The following is a 20,709-nucleotide window of genomic DNA, read 5'->3' as shown; positions in this document are numbered from 1 at the left end:
CACAATAAAAATTAATTAAAAAAAAAAAAACTTTGCATATAAAATTGATATACAGCCGAAAGATGAGCCTATCAAGTTGGAAGGCACTCAAGACACAACTGGGGAAGAGCTGCCTCCTCAAAGTAGAGTCAGCCTTAATGACATGGATGGAGTTGAGCTTTCAGGACCTTCATCACTGATGTGGCATGACTCAAAATGAGAAGAAACAGCTGCAGACATCCATTAATAATCAGAACATGGAATGTACGAAGTGTGAATCTAGGAGAATTGGAAGTTATGAAAAATGAAGTGGAAGGAATAAAGATCAATATTCTAGGCATTAGTGAGCTGAAATGGACTGGTATTGGCCATTTTGAACAGAACTGTCATGTGGTCTACTATGCCAGGAATGACAAATTGAAGAGGAATGGCATTGCATTCATTGTCAAAAAGAACATTTCAAAATCTATCCTGAAGTACAACACCGTCAGTGATAGGATAATATCCATACTCCTATAAGGAAGACTAGTTAATATGATTGTTATTCAAGTTTACTCACCAACCACTAATGCCAAAGATGAAGAAATTGAAGATTTTTACCAACTTCTGCAGCCCGAAATTGATCAAACATGTAATCAAGATGCATTGGTAATGACTGGCAATTGGAATGTGAAAGTTGGAAATGAAGGAGGATGGTAGTTGGAAAATATGGCTGTCTTAGTCTTTTAGTGCTACTGTAATAGAAATACCACAAGTGGATGGCTTTAACAAAGAGAAATTTATTTTCTCACAGTAAAGTAGGCTGAAAGTCCAAACTCAGGGCGTCAGCTCCAGGGGAAGGCTTTCTCTCTCTCTTGGCCTTCTCATCAGTGTTCCCCTGGACTAGAAGCTTCTCTACGCAGGAACTCTGGGTCTAAAGGACCCGTTCTGCTCCCGGCACTGCATTTTTGGTGGTATGAAATCTCCTACTCTCTTCTTGCTTCCCTTTCCTTTTATCTCTTGTAAGATAAAAGATGGTTCAGGCCACACCCCACAGAAACTCTCTGGATCAGGGCTGTGAGCTTAGTAAGGGTGTTACAATTCCACCCTAATCCCCTTTAACATAAAATTGCATAAAAACATAAAATTACAATCACAAAATGGAGGACAACCACACAATACTGGGACTCATGGCCCAGCCAAATTGATACACACATTTTTTGGGGGGTATAATACAATCCATGACAACGGCCTTGGTGATAGAAACAGTGCTGGAGATTGCATGATAGAATTTTGCAAGACCAATGACTTAATTGCAGATACCTTTTTCAAAACATAAATAGCAACTATACATATGTACATTGCCAGTGGAACACAGAGGAATCAAATCGACTATGTCTGTGGGAAGAGATGATGGAAAAGCTCAGTATCATCAGTGAAAACAAGGCCAGGGGCCGACTGTGGAACAGACCATCAATTGCTCATGTGCAGGTTCAAGTTGAAGAAAATTAGAACAAGTTCAGGACAGCCAAAGTACCACCTTGAGTATATCCCACCTGAATTTAGAGACCATCTCAAGAATATATTTGAAAGGGCAGGGCCAAGATGGCAGAATGGCCAGATGCTTCCTGTGATCCTTCTTACAGCAAAGAACTGAAAAAACAAGTGAAACGATTATATTTATGACAAGTTAGGAGCCCTGAACATCAAAGGCAAAGTTAGAAAACAGACTGAGCAGCACAGGGAGGGAGAGACGGTTCAGAGCGGAGAGGAGTTACCAGACCTGAATCACCAGGATACTTCAGGCACCATTCCCAGGAGCAGCTGCAGCAGGCTGGTGGTAGCGTTCGGCTGCAGTTTCCTCAGGGAGAAGCAGCCAGCCACACAGCCCACTCACACCTCCAGAACCAGAGAAGAACAGTGCTCTCGGCAAAAGCTCAGTACTTGCATATATTTTACCGCACCTTCAGCCTCCAAGCTGGGTTTGGTGGCTGTTGATTGCCCTGGATCTGAGATAGGCTCTGTTGAGTGCCTGCAGCCATCCTCTTGGCCTTGGAGTAAGAATATATTCAAAATTGGGGGAAAAGATAATTTGCCAGCTCCACTAACTGGGGGAGCTCAGGACAGAAGTGGCTCCTGTCCAGGCATAAATGGTCCATGGACTTTGAATACCTTTCCACCCTGCAAGGACTTGTGTGGACCTGTTTCAGGGGAATAGGCCATTGTTGCCAGACTGCAACCGTTTCAGCTGTGTGGAAAAGAGGTGGGTGTTTGATATTTGCCACCATTTTGCCTATTAAATAGGGTCCTCACCTACCCAGATCAGCGGCCTAAGGACTGGTGGCTCCTCTCAGGTCACCCAGCCACCCATTACAGGGGTACAAGGATAACTGGTACCTCCCAGTCCTTACAACCAAAAACTTTGGATGCCTGTGGTCCGTTTGCAGAACCCACCCACCTGTACGCTGTAGGGAACAGGGACGCGCTTTTCTCACAGACATTTGGGGGACAGTTCTCAGCTCCCTGCTTTGTTCAGAGTGTGATCCCCTGCTGCAACCAGGTACCGGTACCCACACCAATCACCCCTGCCTCTCTAAAACTGTAGGACAGAGCCTGTACCACATACTTGATGATCAGCTACTTGGACACCTGAGCTGAATTCATATAAGAAAAGTGAATGGACTCCTAGGCTGATATACCTGATAACAGCTCTAGCCATCTGAGGACAAGATGTCAGAGCTCCAAAGGTGAAAATAACCAACAAACCCATCTAGGCATATCAAAACAAAACAAAGCAAGAAGCCAGGACACAGTAAGCAAACATAAAATAAACTAATATAATAACTTATATGTGGCTCAGAGACAGCAGTCAGTATCAAGTCACATAAAGAAACAAACCATGATCGCCTCAACAAGCTCTCAAAACAAAGAATCAATGGATCTCCTGGACGAAGGTGCCTTCCTGGAATTACTGGATGCAGAATTCAAAAGATTAATATACAAAGCTCTTCAAGACATCAGGAATGAGATTAGGAAGGAGATCAGGCAACATGTAGAACAAGCCAAGGAACACACAGATGAAGTAGCTGAAGAAATTAAAAAGGTTATTCAAGAACATAATGAAAAATTTAATAAGCTTCGAGAATCCGTAGAGAGACAACAATCAGAAATTCAGAAGATTAACAAAAAAATTACAGAATTAGACAATAGAAAGTCAGAGGAACAGAACTGAACAAGTAGAAGGCAGAATTGGTGAATGTTAAGATAAAGCACTTGGCACCAGTATATATGAAGAAAAATGAGGTAAAAGAATTAAAAATGAAACCTTAGGAATCATGTGGGACTCTATCAAGAGAAATAACCCACGAGTGATTGGAGTACCAGAACAAGGAGGGACAGCAGAAAATGCAGAGAGAATTGTTGAAGATTTGTTGGCAGAAAACTTCCCTGATATAGTGAAAGATGAGAGGATGTCTATGCAAGATGCTCATTGAACTCCACATCAGGTAGATTTTAAAAAAAAGTCACCAAGACATAATCAAAGTTACCAAAAGCAAAGATAGAGAATTTTAAGAGCAGCTAGGGATAAACAAAAAGTCACCTACAAAGGAGATTCAATAAGAATAAGCTTGACTACTAGACAGAAACCACGTAGGCAAGATGGCAGTGGGATGACTTATATAAAACACTGAAGGAAAAAAATTGCCAGCCAAGAATCATGTATCCAACAAAACTGTCTCTCAAATATGGAGATGAAATTAGGACATTTCCAGTTAACAGATGTTTAGGGAGTTCATAAAAACCAAACCGAAACTACAAGAAGTACTAAAGGGAGTTATTTGGTTAGAAGATCGATAATATCAGGTATCAACCCAAGACTAGAACAGGAGACGGAGCAATCAGATGTCAACCCAGACAGGGAAATCAAAAAAATAAATCAAGATAAAAAATGCTCCCGACAGGGAAACTGCAATGTTATTATGTAAAACAAGACAACATTAAAACAATAAAGAGGAACTAAGAAATGTAGTCATAGACCTTTCATATGGAGAGGAAGACAAGGCGATATAAAGAAATAAAAGTTAGGTTTAAACTTAGAAAATTATGGGTAAATATTAAGGTAACCACAAGGGAGACTAACTATCCTACTCATGAAAATAAAATACAGGAAAAAAATAGAGACTCAGCAGAAACAAAATCAAAAACAACGAATAAGAGGAAAAGACAATATATAAAGATAAACTACTCAGTACACAAAATTAAGTGGGAAAAAGAAACTGTCGACAACACACAAAAAAAGACATCAAAATGACAGCACTAAACTCATACCCATCTATAATTATGCTGAAGGTAAATGGACTAAATGCATCAATAAAGAGACAGACAGTGGCAGAATGGATAAAAAACATGATCTATCTATATGCTGCTTACAAGAGACACACATTAGACTTAGAACACAAACTAAAACTCGAAGGGAAAAAATGTGTCAAGCAAACAACAGTCAAAACACGGCAGAATTGGCAATATTAATTTCTGACAAAATAGACTTTAAAGTTAAATGTACCATAAAGGATAAGGAAGAATACTATATAATAATTGAAGGGACAGTATACCAGGAGGATATAATCATATTAAATATTTATGCACCCAATGACAGGGCTGCAAGATACATAAAACAAACTCTAACAGCACTGAAAAGTAAAATAGACAGCTCCACAATTATAGTCAGAGACTTCAACACACCACTTTCGGTGAAGGACAGGACATCCAGAAAGAAGCTCCATAAAGACACAGAAGATCTAAATGCCACAATCAACCAACTTGACCTCATAGACATATACAGAACACTCCACCCAACAGCAGTTAAGTATACTTTCTTTTTTAGTGCACATGGAACATTCTCTAGAATAGACCACATATTAGGTCATAAAGCAAGCCTTAGCAGAATCCGAAACGTTGAAATAGTATAAAGCATCTTCTCTGACCACAAGACCATAAAAGTAGAAATCAGTAACAGATAAAGCAGGGAAAAGAAATCAAAGACTTGGAAACTGAACAAGACCCTTTTCAAAAAAAGACTGGATTATGCAAGATATTAAGGATGGAATAAAGAAATTCATAGAATCCAATGAGACTGAAAACACTTCCTATCAGAACCTTTGGGACACAGCAAAAGCAGTGTGCAGTGGTGAATTTATATTAACAAATGCACTCATACAAGAAGAAAGGGCCACAATCAAAGAATTATCCCTACAACTTGAACAAATAGAAAGAGAATGACAAAAGAAACCCTCAGGCACCAGAAGAAAGCAAATAATAAAAATTAGAGCAGAATTAAATGAAATAGAAAACAGAAAAACAATTGAAAGAATTAACAAGACCAAAAGCTGGTTCCTTGAAAAAATTAACAAAATCGATAAACCAAACTGACAAAAGTAAAACAGAAGAGGAAGCAAATAACCCGAATAAGAAATGAGATGGGCGCTATCACAACAAACCCAAATGAAATTAAAAGAATCATATCAGATTACTATGAAAAACTGTACTGTAACGAATTTGAAAACCTAGAAGAAATGAATAAATTCCTAGAAACGTACTACCTACCTAAACTAACAGAAACAAAGGGAGAACAATTAAATAGACCCATAACAAAAGAAGAGATTGAAAAGTAATCAAAAAACTCCCAACAAAAAAAAAGTGCTGGCCCTGATGGCTTCACTGCAGAGTTCTACCAAACTTTCACAGAAGAGTTAACACCACTACTACTAAAGGTATTTCAGAGCATAGGAAAGGACGGAATACGCCCAAACTCATTCTACGAAGCCACCATATCCCTAATACTAAAACCAGGTAAAGACTCCACAAAAAAGGAAAATTACAGACCTATATCCCTCATGAACTTAGATGCAAAAATCCTCAACAAAACTCTAGCCAGTAGAATTCAACAACATATCAAAAAAATAATTCACCACGACCAAGTGGGATTCATGCCAGGTATGCAGGGATGGTTCAATATTAGAAAAACAATTAATGTAGTCCATCATATAAATAAAACAAAAGACAAGAAGCACATGATTTTATCAGTTGATGCAGAAAAGACATTAGACAAAATTCAACACCCATTCATGATAAAAAACTTGCAGCAAAATAGGAATAGAAGGAAAATTCCTCAACGTAATAAAGGGCATTTATACAAAGCCAATAGCCAACATCACCCTAAATGGAGAGAGTCTGAAAGCATTCCCCTTGAGATCGGAAACCAGACAAGGATGCCCTTTATCACCAACATTGTGCTGGAGGTCCTAGCCAGAGCAATTAGGCTAGATAAAGAAATAAAGGGCATAAGGAAGAAGTAAAAGTATCTCTGTTTGCAGATGACACGATCTTCTACACAGAAAACCCTAAAGAATCCTCAAGAACACTACTGAAACTAATAGAAGAGTTCAGCAGAATATCAGAATACAAGATAAACATACAAAAATCAGTCGGATCCCTCTATACCAACAAAAAGAACATCAAGGAGGAAATCACCAAGTTAATACCATTTACAGTAGCCCCCAAGAAGATAAAATACCTAGGAATAAATCTTACCAGAAAGGTAAAAGACCTATACAAAGAAAACTACGAGACACTACTGTAAGAAACCAAAAGAGACCTACATAAGTGGAGAAACATACCTTGCTCATGGATAGGAAGACTTAACATTGTAAAAATGTTCTACAAAAAGCAATCTATAGATACAATGCAATTCCGACCCAAATTCCAACGACATTTTTTAATGAGATGGAGAAACAAATCACTAACTTCATATGGAAGGGAAAGAGGCCCCAGAAAGAAGAACAAAGTGGGAGGCCTCACTCTGCCTGATTTTAGAACCTGTTATCCTGCCACAGCAGTCAAAAAAGCCTGGTACTGGTACAACAACAGATACATAGACCAATGGAACAGAACTGAGAATCCAGACATAAATCCATCCACATACAAGCAGGTGATATTTGACAAAGGCCCAAAGTTAGTTAAATGGGAAAAAGATAGTCTTTAACAAATGGTGCTGGCATAACTGGATATCCATCTGCAAAAAACGAAACGACCCACACCTCACACCATGCACAGAAACTAACTCAAAATGGGTGAAAGACCTAAATATAAAATCTAAAACAATAAAGATCGTGGAAAAGAAAATAGAAACAATGTTAGGAGCCCTAATACATGGTATAAACTGTATACAAAACATTACTAACAATGCAGAAGAGAAATGAGATAACTGGGAGCTCCTAAAAATCAAACACCTGTGCTCATCCAAGGACTTCACCAAAAGAGTAAAAAGTTTACCTATAAGCCATGCCTACAGACTGATAAAAAGTTTTTAGCTATGATATTTCCCATCAGCATCTGATCTCTAAAATCTACATGATTCTGCAGAATCTCAACTACAAAAAGACAAATAACCCAATTAAAAAATGGGCAAAGGATGTGTACAGGCACTTCACTAAAGAAGACATTCAGGTAGCTAACAGATACGTGAGGAAATTCTCACGATCATTAGCTGTTAGAGAAATGCAAATCAAAACTACAGTGAAATTCCATCTCACTCCAACAAGGGTGGCATTAATCCAAAAAACACAAAATAATAAATGTTAGACAGGTTGTGGAGAGACTGGAACACTTATATACTGCTGGTGGGAATGTAAAATGATACAACCACCTTGGAAATCGATTTGGCGCTTCCTTAAAAAACTAGAAATAGAGCTACCATACTATCCACAGTCTCACTCCTTGAAATATATCCTAGAGAATTAAGAGCCTTTACATGAACAGGTATATGCACACCCATGTTCATTGCAGCACAGTTTACAGTAGCAAAAAGTTGGAAGCAATCAAGGTGCCTGTCCACAGATGAATGGATGAATAAATTATGGTATGTTCACACAGTGGAATACTGTGCATCGATAAAGAACAGTGATGAATCTGTGAAACATTTCATAACATGGAGGAATCTGGAAGGCATTACGCTGAGTGAGTTGCAAAAGGACAAATATTGTATAAGACCACTATTATAAGAACTCGAGAAATAAACAGAAGAAAATATTTTTTGATGGTTACGAGATGGGGGAGGGAGGGAGAAGGCTTTTCACTAATTACATAGTAGATAAGAATTATTTTAGGTGAAGAGAAAGAGAACAAAATACAGGCAAGGTCAACACAGCTGGACTAAACTAAAAGCAAAGAAGTTTCCTGAATAAACTGAACTCTTCGAAGGCCAGCATAACAGGGGCGGGGGTTTGGGGACCATGGCTTCAGGGGACATCTAAGTCAATTGACATAATGAAATCTATTAAGAAAAGATTCTGCATCGCACTTTCGAGAGTGGCTTCTGGGGTCTTAAACGCTAGCAAGCAGCCATCTAAGATGCATCAATGAGTCTCAACCCGTCTGGAGCAAAGGAGAATGAAGAACATCAAAAACACAAGGTGATTGTGAGCCCAAGAGACAGAAAGGGCCCCATGAACCAGAGACTACATCATCCTGAGACCAGAAGAACTAGGTGGTGCCCAGCTATAACCGATGACTGCCCGGACAGGGAACACAACAGAGAACCCCTGAGGGAGCAGGAGAGCAGTGGGATGCAGACCTCAAATTCTCATAAGACCAGACTTAATGGTCTGACTGAGACTAGAAGGACCCAGGAGGCCATGGTCACCAGACCTTCTCTTAGCCCAGGATAGGAACCATTCCCAAAGCCAACTCTTCATACAGGGATTGGACTGGACAGTGGGATAGAAAATGATACTGGTGAAGAGTAAGCTTCTTGGATAAAGTAGACACATGAGACTGTATTGGCATCTTCTGTCCAGAAGGGAGATGAGAAGGCAGAAGGGGTTAGAAGCTGGCCAAATGGATATGAAAATAAAGAGTGGAGGGAAGGAGTGTGCTGTCTCATTAGGGGGAAAGCAATTAGGAGTATTTTTTTTTTTTTTTTAGCAAGGTGTATATAAATTTTTGTATGAGAGACTGACTTGATTTGTAAACTTTCACTTAAAGCACAATAAAAATTTAAATAAAAAGGAATACATTTGAGGTATTGAACTCTAATGACCAAAGACCAGACAAGTTGTGGAATGACATCAAGGACATCATACATGAAGAAAGCAAGAGGTCATTAAAAAGACAGGAAAGAAAGAAAAGACCAAAACGGATGTCAGAAGAGACTCTGAAACTTGTTCTTGAACACGGAGTAGCTAAAGCAAAAGGAAACAACGATGAATTCAAAGAGCTGAACAGAAGATTTCAAAGGGTGGCTCAAGAAGACTAAGTATTACAGTGAAATGCGCAAAGACCTGGAGTTAGAAAACTGAAAGTGAAGAACACAGTCGGCATTTCTCAAGCTGAAAGAACTGAAGAAAAACTCAAGACTCGAGTTGCAATATTGAAAAATTCTGTGGGAAAAATACTAAACAATGCAGGAAGATGGAAGAAATGCCCAGAGTCACTGTACCAAAAAGAGTCGATCTTCAGCCATTTCAGGAGGTAGCGTATGATCAAGAACTGATGGTACTAAAGGTAAAGGTCCAAGCTGCAGTGAAGGCAGTAGTGAAAACGAGGCTCCAGGAATTGATAGACACCAACTGAGATGTTTCAACAAACAGATGCAGCATTGGAAGCGCTCACTCACCTATGCCAAGAAATTCGGAAGACAGCTACCGGGCCAACCGACAGAAAGAGATCCATATTTATACCTATTGCAAAGAACAAATGACAGAATGCAGAAATTATCAATTAATTATCATTAATATCAAACGCATGTAAAATTTTGTTGAAGATCATTCAGAAGCAATTGTAGCAGTACATGGACAGGGAACTGCCAGAAATTCAAGCCAGATTCAGAAGAGGACATGGAACAAGGGATATCATTGCTGATGTTAGATGGATCATGGCTGAAAGTAGAGAATACCAGAAAGATGTTTACCTGTGTTTCGTTGAGTATGCAGAAGCGTTCGATTGTGTGGCTCATAACAAATTATGGATAACATTGCAAAAAATGGGAATCCCAGAACACTGAATTGTGCTCTTGAGGAACCTGTACTTAGACTAAGAGGCGGTTGTTCGAACAGAGCAAGGGGATACTCTGTGGATTAAAGTTAAAGAAAAAAGGTGTATGTCAGGGTTGTATCCTTTCAACATACTTATTCAATGTGTGTGCTGAGCAGAGAATCCGAGAAGCTGAACCATGGAAAGAAGAACGGGGCATCAGGATTGAAGGAAGATTCATTAACAACCTGTGATATGTAGATGACACTACACAACCTTGCTTGCTGAGAGTGAGGAGTACGTGATGCACTTATTGATGAAGATCAAAGACCACAGCCTTCAGTATGGATTACACCTCACATAAAGAAAACAAAAATCCTCACAACTGGACCAATAAGCAACATCATGATAAGTGGAGAAAAGATTGAAGTTGCCAAGTATTTCCGTTTCCTTGGATCCACAGTCAATGTCCATGGAAGCAGCAGTCGAGAAATCAATCAATGCATTGCATTGGGCAAATCTGCTGCAAAAGACCTCTGTAAAGGGTTAAAAAGCAAAGATGTCACTTTAAGGACTAAAGTGGACCTGACCCAAGCCTGGTATTTTCAACCACCTCATATGCATGTGAAAGCTGGATGATGAGCAAGGAAGACTGAAGAAAAATTTTGATCCCTTAGAATTATTGTGTTGGCAAAGAATATTGAATATACCATGGGCTGCCAGAAGAACAAACAAATCTGTCTTGGAAGAAATACAGCCAGAATGCTTATTAGAAGCAAGGATGGTGAGACTTCATCTCACGTACTTTGGACATATTGTCAGGAGGGTCCGCTTCCTGGAAAAGACATCATGCTTGGTAAAGCAGAGGGTCAGTGAAAAAAAGGAAGACCTTCAATGAGATGGATTGGCACCGTGGCTGCAACAATGGGCTCAAAGATAGCAACAGTGTTTCATCGTGTTCTACCTAGGGTCACTGTGAGTCGGCACCTAACTACAATGAAGAAGACATTTTAGCTGAGCAGTGTTCTGTGACGAATCAAGTTTTGGTAGCAGCGGTTACAGCTGACCTGGTGTCCTTACCACAGGAGTACTGTGGAGCTGTAACGTGTCCGTAGGCTGTGAATCTCAGGCTGGGGCGTGCTCTGTCCTGTGTTCTAACTTGGTTTAATCATTGAACCTTTTTTTCTAGAAATAGTTGGTAGGAATAATGTTGCATGAAAAACAGTTCAGGAAACATTGGTCTGACACAGAATTCTGGTACTTGATCTAAAATTTTTAGCAAACTCTAAGACCAGGAATGTATCTTTGTATAGTCCTGTAATGGTTTTTGAGGGCCCACCTGCCGAGGACATTACTGTGGTAATAACAGCAACGGTAATAATAGCTAATCGCTGTGGGTCACTGTGAGTCGGAATCAACTGGGTGGCACACAACAACAACAACAACAAATTCTTGGAGCCCCTGGGTGGTGCAGACTATTGAATGCAGCTTGAGCCCATCCAGAGGCACCTTGGAAGACAGGCCTGGCTGTCTGCTTTTGAAAGGTTACAGCCTTGAAAATCCTGTGGAGCAGTCCTACTCCTCACACATCCAGTTGCCACGGGTCAGAGTTGACTCAGCAGCAACTAACAGCATCATCAAATACTTACATTTGCCAATTCCGGTAGGTCACATCCCGGTGTTACTTAATCCTCACAAATAGGAACAGTCGTCCCATCGTATAAATACAGAAATGGAGGTTCAGAGAGTAGGTAACCTGTGTGAGGTTTCAGTGCCGATAAGCATTTGAAATGAGAACTCTTGTCTTAACCGTTACAATTCCTGCCCCCGCCCCCCTTTTTCTTACCAGGCTGTAGGCACCTGTATTGGAGCCACCTGTTGAGGTCCTAGCCATTTCCCATGGGGAGTATATGCCGATTTGTTAGAAAATGGAGGTTTATGCAGGCAAAGTCGTCATTAGAAGTCAGATTCTAAGGCACGTTTCTGAGTAGTACAGTTGAGTATTAATCTTGACACAGAGTTTGTTTAATCTCTGTTTTGTCTTGCAGGATGATGACTTCATAAAGAGGAAAGAAAAGGCCATCAGGACAGTTGTTGACATATCAGTAAGTTCTCCTGCTTGTGTTCATCTGTAAGAGCACCATGTATCTTCAAATAGCTCTTTGATTTAAATCACAGAAACTCTGCTCCCTGAGGTTTACGTCTGCCGGGATTGCCCAGGCACTGACCTCAGATGGGCGTGTGAGGAAGCCCTGCCTCCTATGCCCAGCATCAGGTGGCCACCAGCATTGGTGGGTGGAACTTACATAACTATTGCCTGGTGTTTTTCTCAGTTCCGATTTTGAAGAAGAAATCTTCCAAACCCAAAACCCTTCACTTTTTATTCCAGTGGCAGGTTGTAAACTTAATGATAAACCAGAAATGGTAAATTGAGGTTACCATCTGCATGGTGGTTTTGTAGAGGCAGAGTAGCTTTTGAACTTGGTGTGGGAAACTCTGGGTTGGCCTTTGTCATCGTACACAATGTCTCAGCCACTGGGCATCTGCACACAAGTGTCCACTTTCCCAGCGCAAAGGGCAGCGAGGAGCGTTGGTCCTTCTCAGAACACTCCGGGCCGGAGCACAACAGAACGTCCATACCTGGGTGTAAGTTCTCTTTCTTCCGTAAATGATGTGAGTGCTCTTTTGCATGGTATCATGCTAAATATTTTACTCAGCATTGTTGTGAGATTAAGGCATGTTTATGTATGTAGCTCTAGTTGATTTTTACCGTTGTATAGCCTATTACAAGGGGCCGTGGTAATACAGGGGTTAAAGCACTCGGTTGCTAACCTAAAGCTCAGTTCTCCTCTGTCCTATAGGGTCACCGTGAGTCAGGATCAACTAGGGCAAGGGGTTTGGTTTTGGTTTATAGTCTATTGTATTAACAAGCCACCAAGCTTAAATGTCAGATGCATTTTTTTATGCCAATGATTTGAGTCTCGTACATTGTGAACTGTAAAGATTGAGGTGGTCTGGCCTCTATGGCTTTGTAAACTGGTTGTGGAGTCGTTCCAGAAAAGGAATTCTGAGCATGCCCGTCTTAAGAATAAGCTGTGGTCTCCCAAGGTGCTTACCTACTCCGAAAATAACAGTTGTTTTTGTTGGTGTAAGACATGAAGTGCTCATTTAAAACAAAAGGCTTTGTCATTTTATAATTATAATTTGTATCATTTCCTCAAATTCATAATGGCAGTGGGAGAAGGTAGAAAACCTTTAAGATGGTGACGCTCTGATGCCAGATACTGTTTCTCTCAGATTTGGTGGCCACGTGAAGTAATAAGAAATGCTGTGACATCAGAGTAATTTTTTCCTTTGTTGGGAAATGAGTTTTCAGTTTGAAACACCCTTGAAGTTTTTAATTTTTGTTCATTTATGGTTGATAGATACACGGGAAGAAAACTAGCCTTAATCTCACAACCCGCAAGCAGCCACTTTTAATGCTTGGGCATATTTCTCCCATGTTTTTAATGTGGATTTTTAAGCTGAATTGGAATCATACTTTACATACGATCTTGTATTTTTTCACTTACCAACGTAGGGTATTTTGTATGCCTCAAGATTCTGCATAACAATATTTCTCATGACTAATAATAACCAAGGGGTTGGATATACTGTAGCTTTCCCCATTTTAAATGATGCTTCATTTCTGGAAGCATAAATCAGAGCAGGTAACCTCTGAGTCAGGGAACCAGGTGGCCCGGGACAGGAGAGGAAGGGAAATTTTCTTTTCCCTGTAAACTCTACTATTTGAATTTTATACTGAGTCTGTGTATTACATATTAAAAGACAATAAATACAAGTGTAAAAAATTGAATGCTTAATTGAACATCTTTATAAGTAAATCCCTGTCTGCATCATCCCTGGATGGAGAATGAGAAAATACTAAACAGTACTCGGCCGTATCGCCCAGAAGAAGAAGCCGGCATAGCTGTTGATCATGTTTTCCGTAAACATGACCTGGTCATGTCTGCTTTTTTCGTATATTAACGTGATAGTATTGGGCCTCTAGCAGCAGGTTTTTACTTATTCTTTCTTAGACATAAACTCTTTTTTAAAAATAGATACTAAACATCTAGCACTTTTCCAAATATTTAGCTTATTCTTGTATTTACCAAAGGCAAAAAAACAAATCGGTTGCCTTGAGTTGATTGAAAATCATGGCAACCCCACATGTGTCAGAGTAGAACTGTGCTTCATAGCATTTTCTGTGGTTGTGATCTGTCCCACTGGACATTTTAGGCCTCTAAAAAAATTAATTTTTTTTTTTTTTTGCCTCTAGAGACATTATTTCTTCTCGTTCATAATGGAGTTTTTTTTTTTTTTTATAATAACTTTTATTAAGCTTCAAGTGAACGTTTACAAATCCAATCAGTCTTTCACATATAAGTTTACATACATCTCACTCCCTACTCCCACTTACTCTCCCCGTCTTGAGTCAGCCCTTTCAGTCTCTCCTTTCTTGACAATTTTGCCGGCTTCCCTCTCTCTCTATCCTCCCATCCCCCCTCCAGACAAGAGTTGCCAACACAATCTCAAGTGTCCACCTGATATAATTAGCTCACTCTTCATCAGCATCTCTCTCCCACCCGCTGACCAGTCCCTTTCATTTCTGATGAGTTGTCTTCGGGGATGGTTCCTGTCCTGTGTCAACTGAAGGTCTGGGGAGCATGGCCGCCGGGATTCCTCCAGTCTCAGTCAGACCATTAAGTTTGGTCTTCTTATGAGAATTTGGGGTCTGCATCCCACTGATCTCCTGCTCCCTCAGGGGTCCTCTGCTGAGCTCCCTGTCAGGGCAGTCATCAATTGTGGCCGGGCACCAACTAGTTCTTCTGGTCTCAGGATGATGTAGGTCTCTGGATCATGCGGCCCTTTCTGTCTCTTGGGCTCTTAGTTGTCATGTGGGCTTGGTGTTCTTCATTTTTCTTTGCTCCAGGTGGGTTGAGACCAATTGCTGCATCTTAGATGGCTGCTTGTTAGCATTTAAGACCCCAGACGCCACATTTCAAAGTGGGATGCAGAATGATTTCATAATAGAATTATTTTGCCAATTGACTTAGAAGTCCCCACAAACCATGCTCCCCAGACCCCCGCGCTTGCTCCGCTGACCTTTGAAGCATTCATTTTATCCCGGAAACTTCTTTGCTTTTGGTCCAGTCCAATTGAGCTGACCTTCCATGTATTGAGTGTTGTCTTTCCCTTCACCTAAAGCAGTTCTTATCTACTGATTAATCAATAAAAAAAACCCTCTCCCACCCTCCCTCCCTCCCCCCCTCGTAACCACAAAAGTATGTGTTCTTCTCAGGTTTACTGTTTCTCAAGATCTTATAATAGTGGTCTTATACAATATTTGTCCTTTTGCCTCTGACTAATTTCGCTCAGCATAATGCCTTCCAGGTTCCTCCATGTTATGAAATGTTTCAGAGACTCGTCACTGTTCTTTATCGATGCGTAGTATTCCATTGTGTGAATATACCACAATTTATTTACCCATTCATCCGTTGATGGACACCTTGGTTGCTTCCAACTTTTTGCTATTGTAAACAGAGCTGCAATAAACATGGGTGTGCATATATCTGTTTGTGTGAAGGCTCTTGTATCTCTAGGGTATATTCCTAGGAGTGGGATTTCTGGGTTGTATGGTAGTTCTATTTCTAACTGTTTAAGATAACGCCAGATAGATTTCCAAAGTGGTTGGACCATTTTACATTCCCACCAGCAGTGTATGAGAGTTCCAATCTCTCCGCAGCCTCTCCAACATTTATTATTTTGTGTTTTTTGGATTAATGCCAGCCTTGCTGGTGTGAGATGGAATCTCATCGTAGTTTTAATTTGCATTTCTCTAATGGCTAATGATCGAGAGCATTTTCTCATGTATCTGTTGGCTGCCTGAATATCTTCTTTAGAGAAATGTGTGTTCATATCCTTTGCCCACTTCTTGATTGGGTTGTTTGTCTTTTTGTGGTTGAGTTTTGACAGAATCATGTAGATTTTAGAGATCAGGCGCTGGTCGGAGATGTCATAGCTGAAAATTCTTTCCCAATCTGTAGGTGGTCTTTTTACTCTTTTGGTGAAGTCTTTAGATGAGCATAGGTGTTTGATTTTTAGGAGCTCCCAGTTATCGGGTTTCTCTTCATCATTTTTGCTAATGTTTTGTATTCTGTTTATACCTTGTATTAGGGCTCCTAGGGTTGTCCCAATTTTTTCTTCCATGATCTTTATCGTTTTAGTCTTTATGTTTAGGTCTTTGATCCACTTGGAGTTAGTTTTTGTGCATGGTGTGAGGTATGGGTCCTGTTTCATTTTTTTGCAAATGGATATCCAGTTATGCCAGCACCATTTGTTAAAAAGGCTGTCTTTTCCCCAGTTAATTGACACAGGTCCTTTGTCAAATATCAGCTGCTCATACGTGGATGGATCTATGTCTGGGTTCTCAATTCTGTTCCATTGGTCTATGTGTCTGTTGTTGTACCAATACCAGGCTGTTTTGACTACTGTGGCTGTATAATAGGTTCTGAAGTCAGGTAAGGTGAGGCCTCCCACTTTCTTCTTCTTTTTCAGTAGTGCTTTGCTTATCCGGGGCTTCTTTCCCTTCCATATGAAATTGGTGATTTGTTTCTCTATCCCCTTAAAATATGACATTGGAATTTGGATCGGAAGTGCGTTAAATGTATAGATGGCTTTTGGTAGAATAGACATTTTTACTATGTTAAGTCTTCCTATCCATGAGCAAGGTATGTTTTTCCACTTAAGTATGTCCTTTTGAATTTCTTGTAGTAGAGCTTTGTAGTTTTCTTTGTATAGGTCTTTTACATCCTTGGTAAGATTTATTCCTAAGTATCTTATCTTCTTGGGGGCTACTGTGAATGGTATTGATTTGGTTATTTCCTCTTCGGTGTTGTTTTTGTTGATGTAGAGGAATCCAAGTGATTTTTGTATGTTTATTTTATAACCTGAGACTCTGCCAAACTCTTCTATTAGTTTCAGTAGTTTTCTGGAGGATTCCTTAGGGTTTTCTGTGTATATAATCATGTCATCTGCAAATAGTGCTAACTTTACTTCTTCCTTGCCAATCCGGATACCTTTTATTTCTTTGTCTAGCCTGATTGCCCTGGCTAAGACTTCCAACACGATGTTGAATAAGAGTGGTGATAAAGGGCATCCTTGTCTGGTTCCCGTTCTCAAGGGAAATGCTTTCAGGTTCTCTCCATTTAGAGTGATATTGGCCGTTGGCTTTGCATAGATGCCCTTTATTATGTTGAGGAATTTTCCTTCAATTCCTATTTTGGTAAGAGTTTTTATCATGAATGGGTGTTGGACTTTGTCAAATGCCTTTTCTGCATCAATTGATAAGATCATGTGGTTTTTGTCTTTTGTTTTATTTATGTGATGGATTACATTAATGGTTTTTCTGATATTAAACCAGCCTTGCATACCTGGTATAAATCCCACTTGATCAGGGTGAATTATTTTTTTGATGTGTCGTTGGATTCTATTGGCTAGAATTTTGTTGAGGATTTTTGCATCAATGTTCATGAGGGATATAGATCTGTAATTTTCTTTTTTTGTAATGTCTTTACCTGGTTTTGGTATCAGGGAGATGGTGGCTTCATAGAATGAGTTGGGTAGTATTCCGTCATTTTCTATGCTTTGGAATACCTTTAGTAGTAGTGGTGTTAACTCTTCTCTGAAAATTTGGTAGAACTCTGCAGTGAAGCCGTCCGGGCCAGGACTTTTTTTTGTTGGGAGTTTTTTGATTACCGTTTCAATCTCTTTTTTTGTTATGGGTCTATTTAGTTGTTCTACTTCTGAATGTGTTAGTTTAGGTAGGTAGTGTTTTTCCAGGAATTCATCCATTTCTTCTAGGTTTTCAAATTTGTTAGAGTACAATTTTTCATAATAATCTGAAATGATTCTTTTAATTTCATTTGGTTCTGTTGTGATGTGGTCCTTCTCATTTCTTATTCGGGTTATTTGTTTCCTTTCCTGTATTTCTTTAGTCAGTCTAGCCAATGGTTTATCAATTTTGTTAATTTTTTCAAAGAACCAGCTTTTGGCTTTGTTAATTCTTTCGATTGTTTTTCTGTTCTCTAATTCATTTAGTTCAGCTCTAATTTTTATTATTTGTTTTCTTCTGGAGCCTGATGGATTCTTTTGTTGCTCACTTTCTATTTGTTCAAGTTGTAGGGACAGTTCTCTGATTTTGGCTCTTTCTTCTTTTTGTATGTGTGCATTTATTGATATAAATTGGCCTCTGAGCACTGCTTTTGCTGTGTCCCAGAGGTTTTGATAGGAAGTATTTTCATTTTCGTTGCTTTCTAAGAATTTCCTTATTCCCTCCTTGATGTCTTCTATAACCCAGTCTTTTTTCAGGAGGGTATTGTTCATTTTCCAAGTATTTGATTTCTTTTCCCTCGTTTTTCTGTTATTGATCTCTAGTTTTATTGCCTTGTGGTCTGAGAAGATGCTTTGTAATATTTCGATGTTTTTGACTCTGCAAAGGTTTGTTTTATGACCTAATATGTGGTCTATTCTAGAGAATGTTCCATGTGCACTAGAAAAAAAAGTATACTTTGCAGCAGTTGGGTGGAGAGTTCTGTATAAGTCAATGAGGTCAAGTTGGTTGATTGTTGTAATTAGATCTTCCGTGTCTCTGTTTAGCTTTTTACTGGATGTCCTGTCCTTCTCCGAAAGTGGTGTGTTGAAGTCTCCTACTATAATTGTGGAGGTATCTATCTCGCTTTTCAGTTCTGTTAAAATTTGATTTATGTATCTTGCAGCCCTGTCATTGGGTGCATAAATATTTAATATGGTTATGTCTTCCTGATCAATTGTCCCTTTTATCATTATATAGTGTCCTTCTTTATCCTTTGTGGTGGATTTAAGTCTAAAGTCTATTTTGTCAGAAATTAATATTGCTACTCCTCTTCTTTTTTGCTTATTGTTTGCTTGATATACTTTTTTCCATCCTTTGAGTTTTAGTTTGTTTGTGTCTCTAAGTCTAAGGTGTGTCTCTTGTAGGCAGCATATAGATGGATCGTGTTTCTTTATCCAGTCTGTGACTCTCTGTCTCTTTATTGGTGCGTTTAGTCCATTTACATTCAGGGTAATTATAGATAAATAAGTTTTTAGTGCTGTCATTTTGATGCCTTTTTATGTGTGTTGTTGACAATTTCATTTTTCCACACACTTTTTTGTGCTGAGGCGTTTTTCTTAGTAAATTGTGAGATCCTCATTTTCATAGTGTTTGACTTTATGTTAGTTGAGTCGTTACGTTTTTCTTGGTTTTTGTCTTGAGTTATAGAGTTGTTATGCCTTTTTGTGGTTACCTCATTATATACCCCTATTTTTCTAAGTAAAAACCTAACTTGTATTGTTCTATATCGCCTTGTATTACTCTCCATATGGCAGTTCAATGCCTCCTGTATTTAGTCCCTCTTTTTGATTATTGTGGTCTTTTACCTATTGACTTCCATAATTCCCTGTTATGTGTATTTTTTTTTTTTAATTAATCTTAATTTGTTTGTTTTTGTGATTTCCCTATTTGAGTTGATATCAGGACGTTCTGTTTTGTGACCTTGTGTTGTGCTGATATCTGATATTATTGGTTCTGTGACCAAACAATATCCTTTAGTATTTCTTGTAGCTTTGGTTTGGTTTTTGCAAATTCTCTAAACTTGTGTTTGTCTGTAAATATCTTAATTTCGCCTTCATATTTCAGAGAGAGTTTTGCTGGATATATGATCCTTGGTTGGCAGTTTTTCTCCTTCAGTGTTCTGTATATGTCGTCCCATTCCCTTCTTGCCTGCATGGTTTCTGCTGAGTAGTCTGAACATATTCTTATTGATTCTCCCTTGAAGGAAACCTTTCTTTTCTCCCTGGCTGCTTTTAAAATTTTCTGTTTATCTTTGGTTTTGGTGAGTTTGATGATAATATGTCTTGGTGTTTTTCTTTTTGTATCAATCTTAAATGGGGTTCGATGAGCATCTTGGATAGATATCCTTTCGTCTTTCATGATGTCAGGGAAGTTTTCTGTCAGAAGTTCTTCAACTATTTTCTCTGTGTTTTCTGTCCCCCCTCCCTGTTCTGGGACTCCAATCACCCGCAGGTTATCCTTCTTGATAGAGTCCCACATAATTCTTAGGGTTTCTTCATTTTTTTTTAATTCTTTTATCTGATTTTTTTTCAGCTATGTTGGTGTTGATTCCCTGGTCCTCCAGATGTCCCAGTCTGCATTCTAATTGCTCGAGTCTGCTCCTCTGACTTCCTAGTGTGTTGTCTAATTCTGTTATTTTATTGTTAATCTTTTGGATTTCTACATGTTGTCTCTCTATGGATTCTTGCAACTTATTAATTTTTCCAGTATGTTCTTGAATAATCTTTTTGAGTTCTTCAACAGTTTTATCAGTGTGTTCCTTGGCTTTTTCTGCAGATATCCTAATTTCATTTGTGATATGATTAAGCATTCTGTAAATTAGTTTTTTATATTCTGTATCTGATAATTCCAAAATTGTATCTTCATTTGGGAAAGATTTTGATTCTTTTGTTTGGGGGGTTGGAGAAGCTGTCATGGTCTGCTTCTTTAAGTGGTTTGATATGGATTGTTGTCTCCGAGCCATCACTGGGAAACTAGTTTTTCCAGAAAATCCGCTAAAAAAAAACTGCAGTCAGATCCCTATCAGA

The 20,709-nt window shown here is 39.1% G+C and overlaps 1 protein-coding gene across 6 annotated transcripts in view; it reads left to right on the top strand.

The window, feature by feature from the left end:
- The window catches only part of CCDC93 (coiled-coil domain containing 93), a 142,639-nt gene that overhangs the window by 23,133 nt on the left and 98,797 nt on the right, over positions 1 to 20,709 (top strand). For all 6 annotated transcript variants that reach the window (XR_010322339.1, XM_064287279.1, XM_064287280.1 and 3 more), the window contains one exon: positions 12,036 to 12,092. Coding sequence is in view for 5 of the 6 variants with exons in the window: in XM_064287279.1 (XP_064143349.1) it covers positions 12,036 to 12,092 (57 nt within the window). In the remaining variant the exon portion in view is untranslated. The remainder of the gene's footprint in view (positions 1 to 12,035; positions 12,093 to 20,709) is intronic.

This window comes from Loxodonta africana, chromosome 6 (genome assembly GCF_030014295.1).
Source record: "Loxodonta africana isolate mLoxAfr1 chromosome 6, mLoxAfr1.hap2, whole genome shotgun sequence".
In the NCBI taxonomy this organism is placed as follows: Eukaryota; Metazoa; Chordata; class Mammalia; order Proboscidea; family Elephantidae; genus Loxodonta; species Loxodonta africana.
Note: the sequence above shows the minus strand (reverse complement) of the source record. Positions and strands in the feature narration are given on the sequence as shown.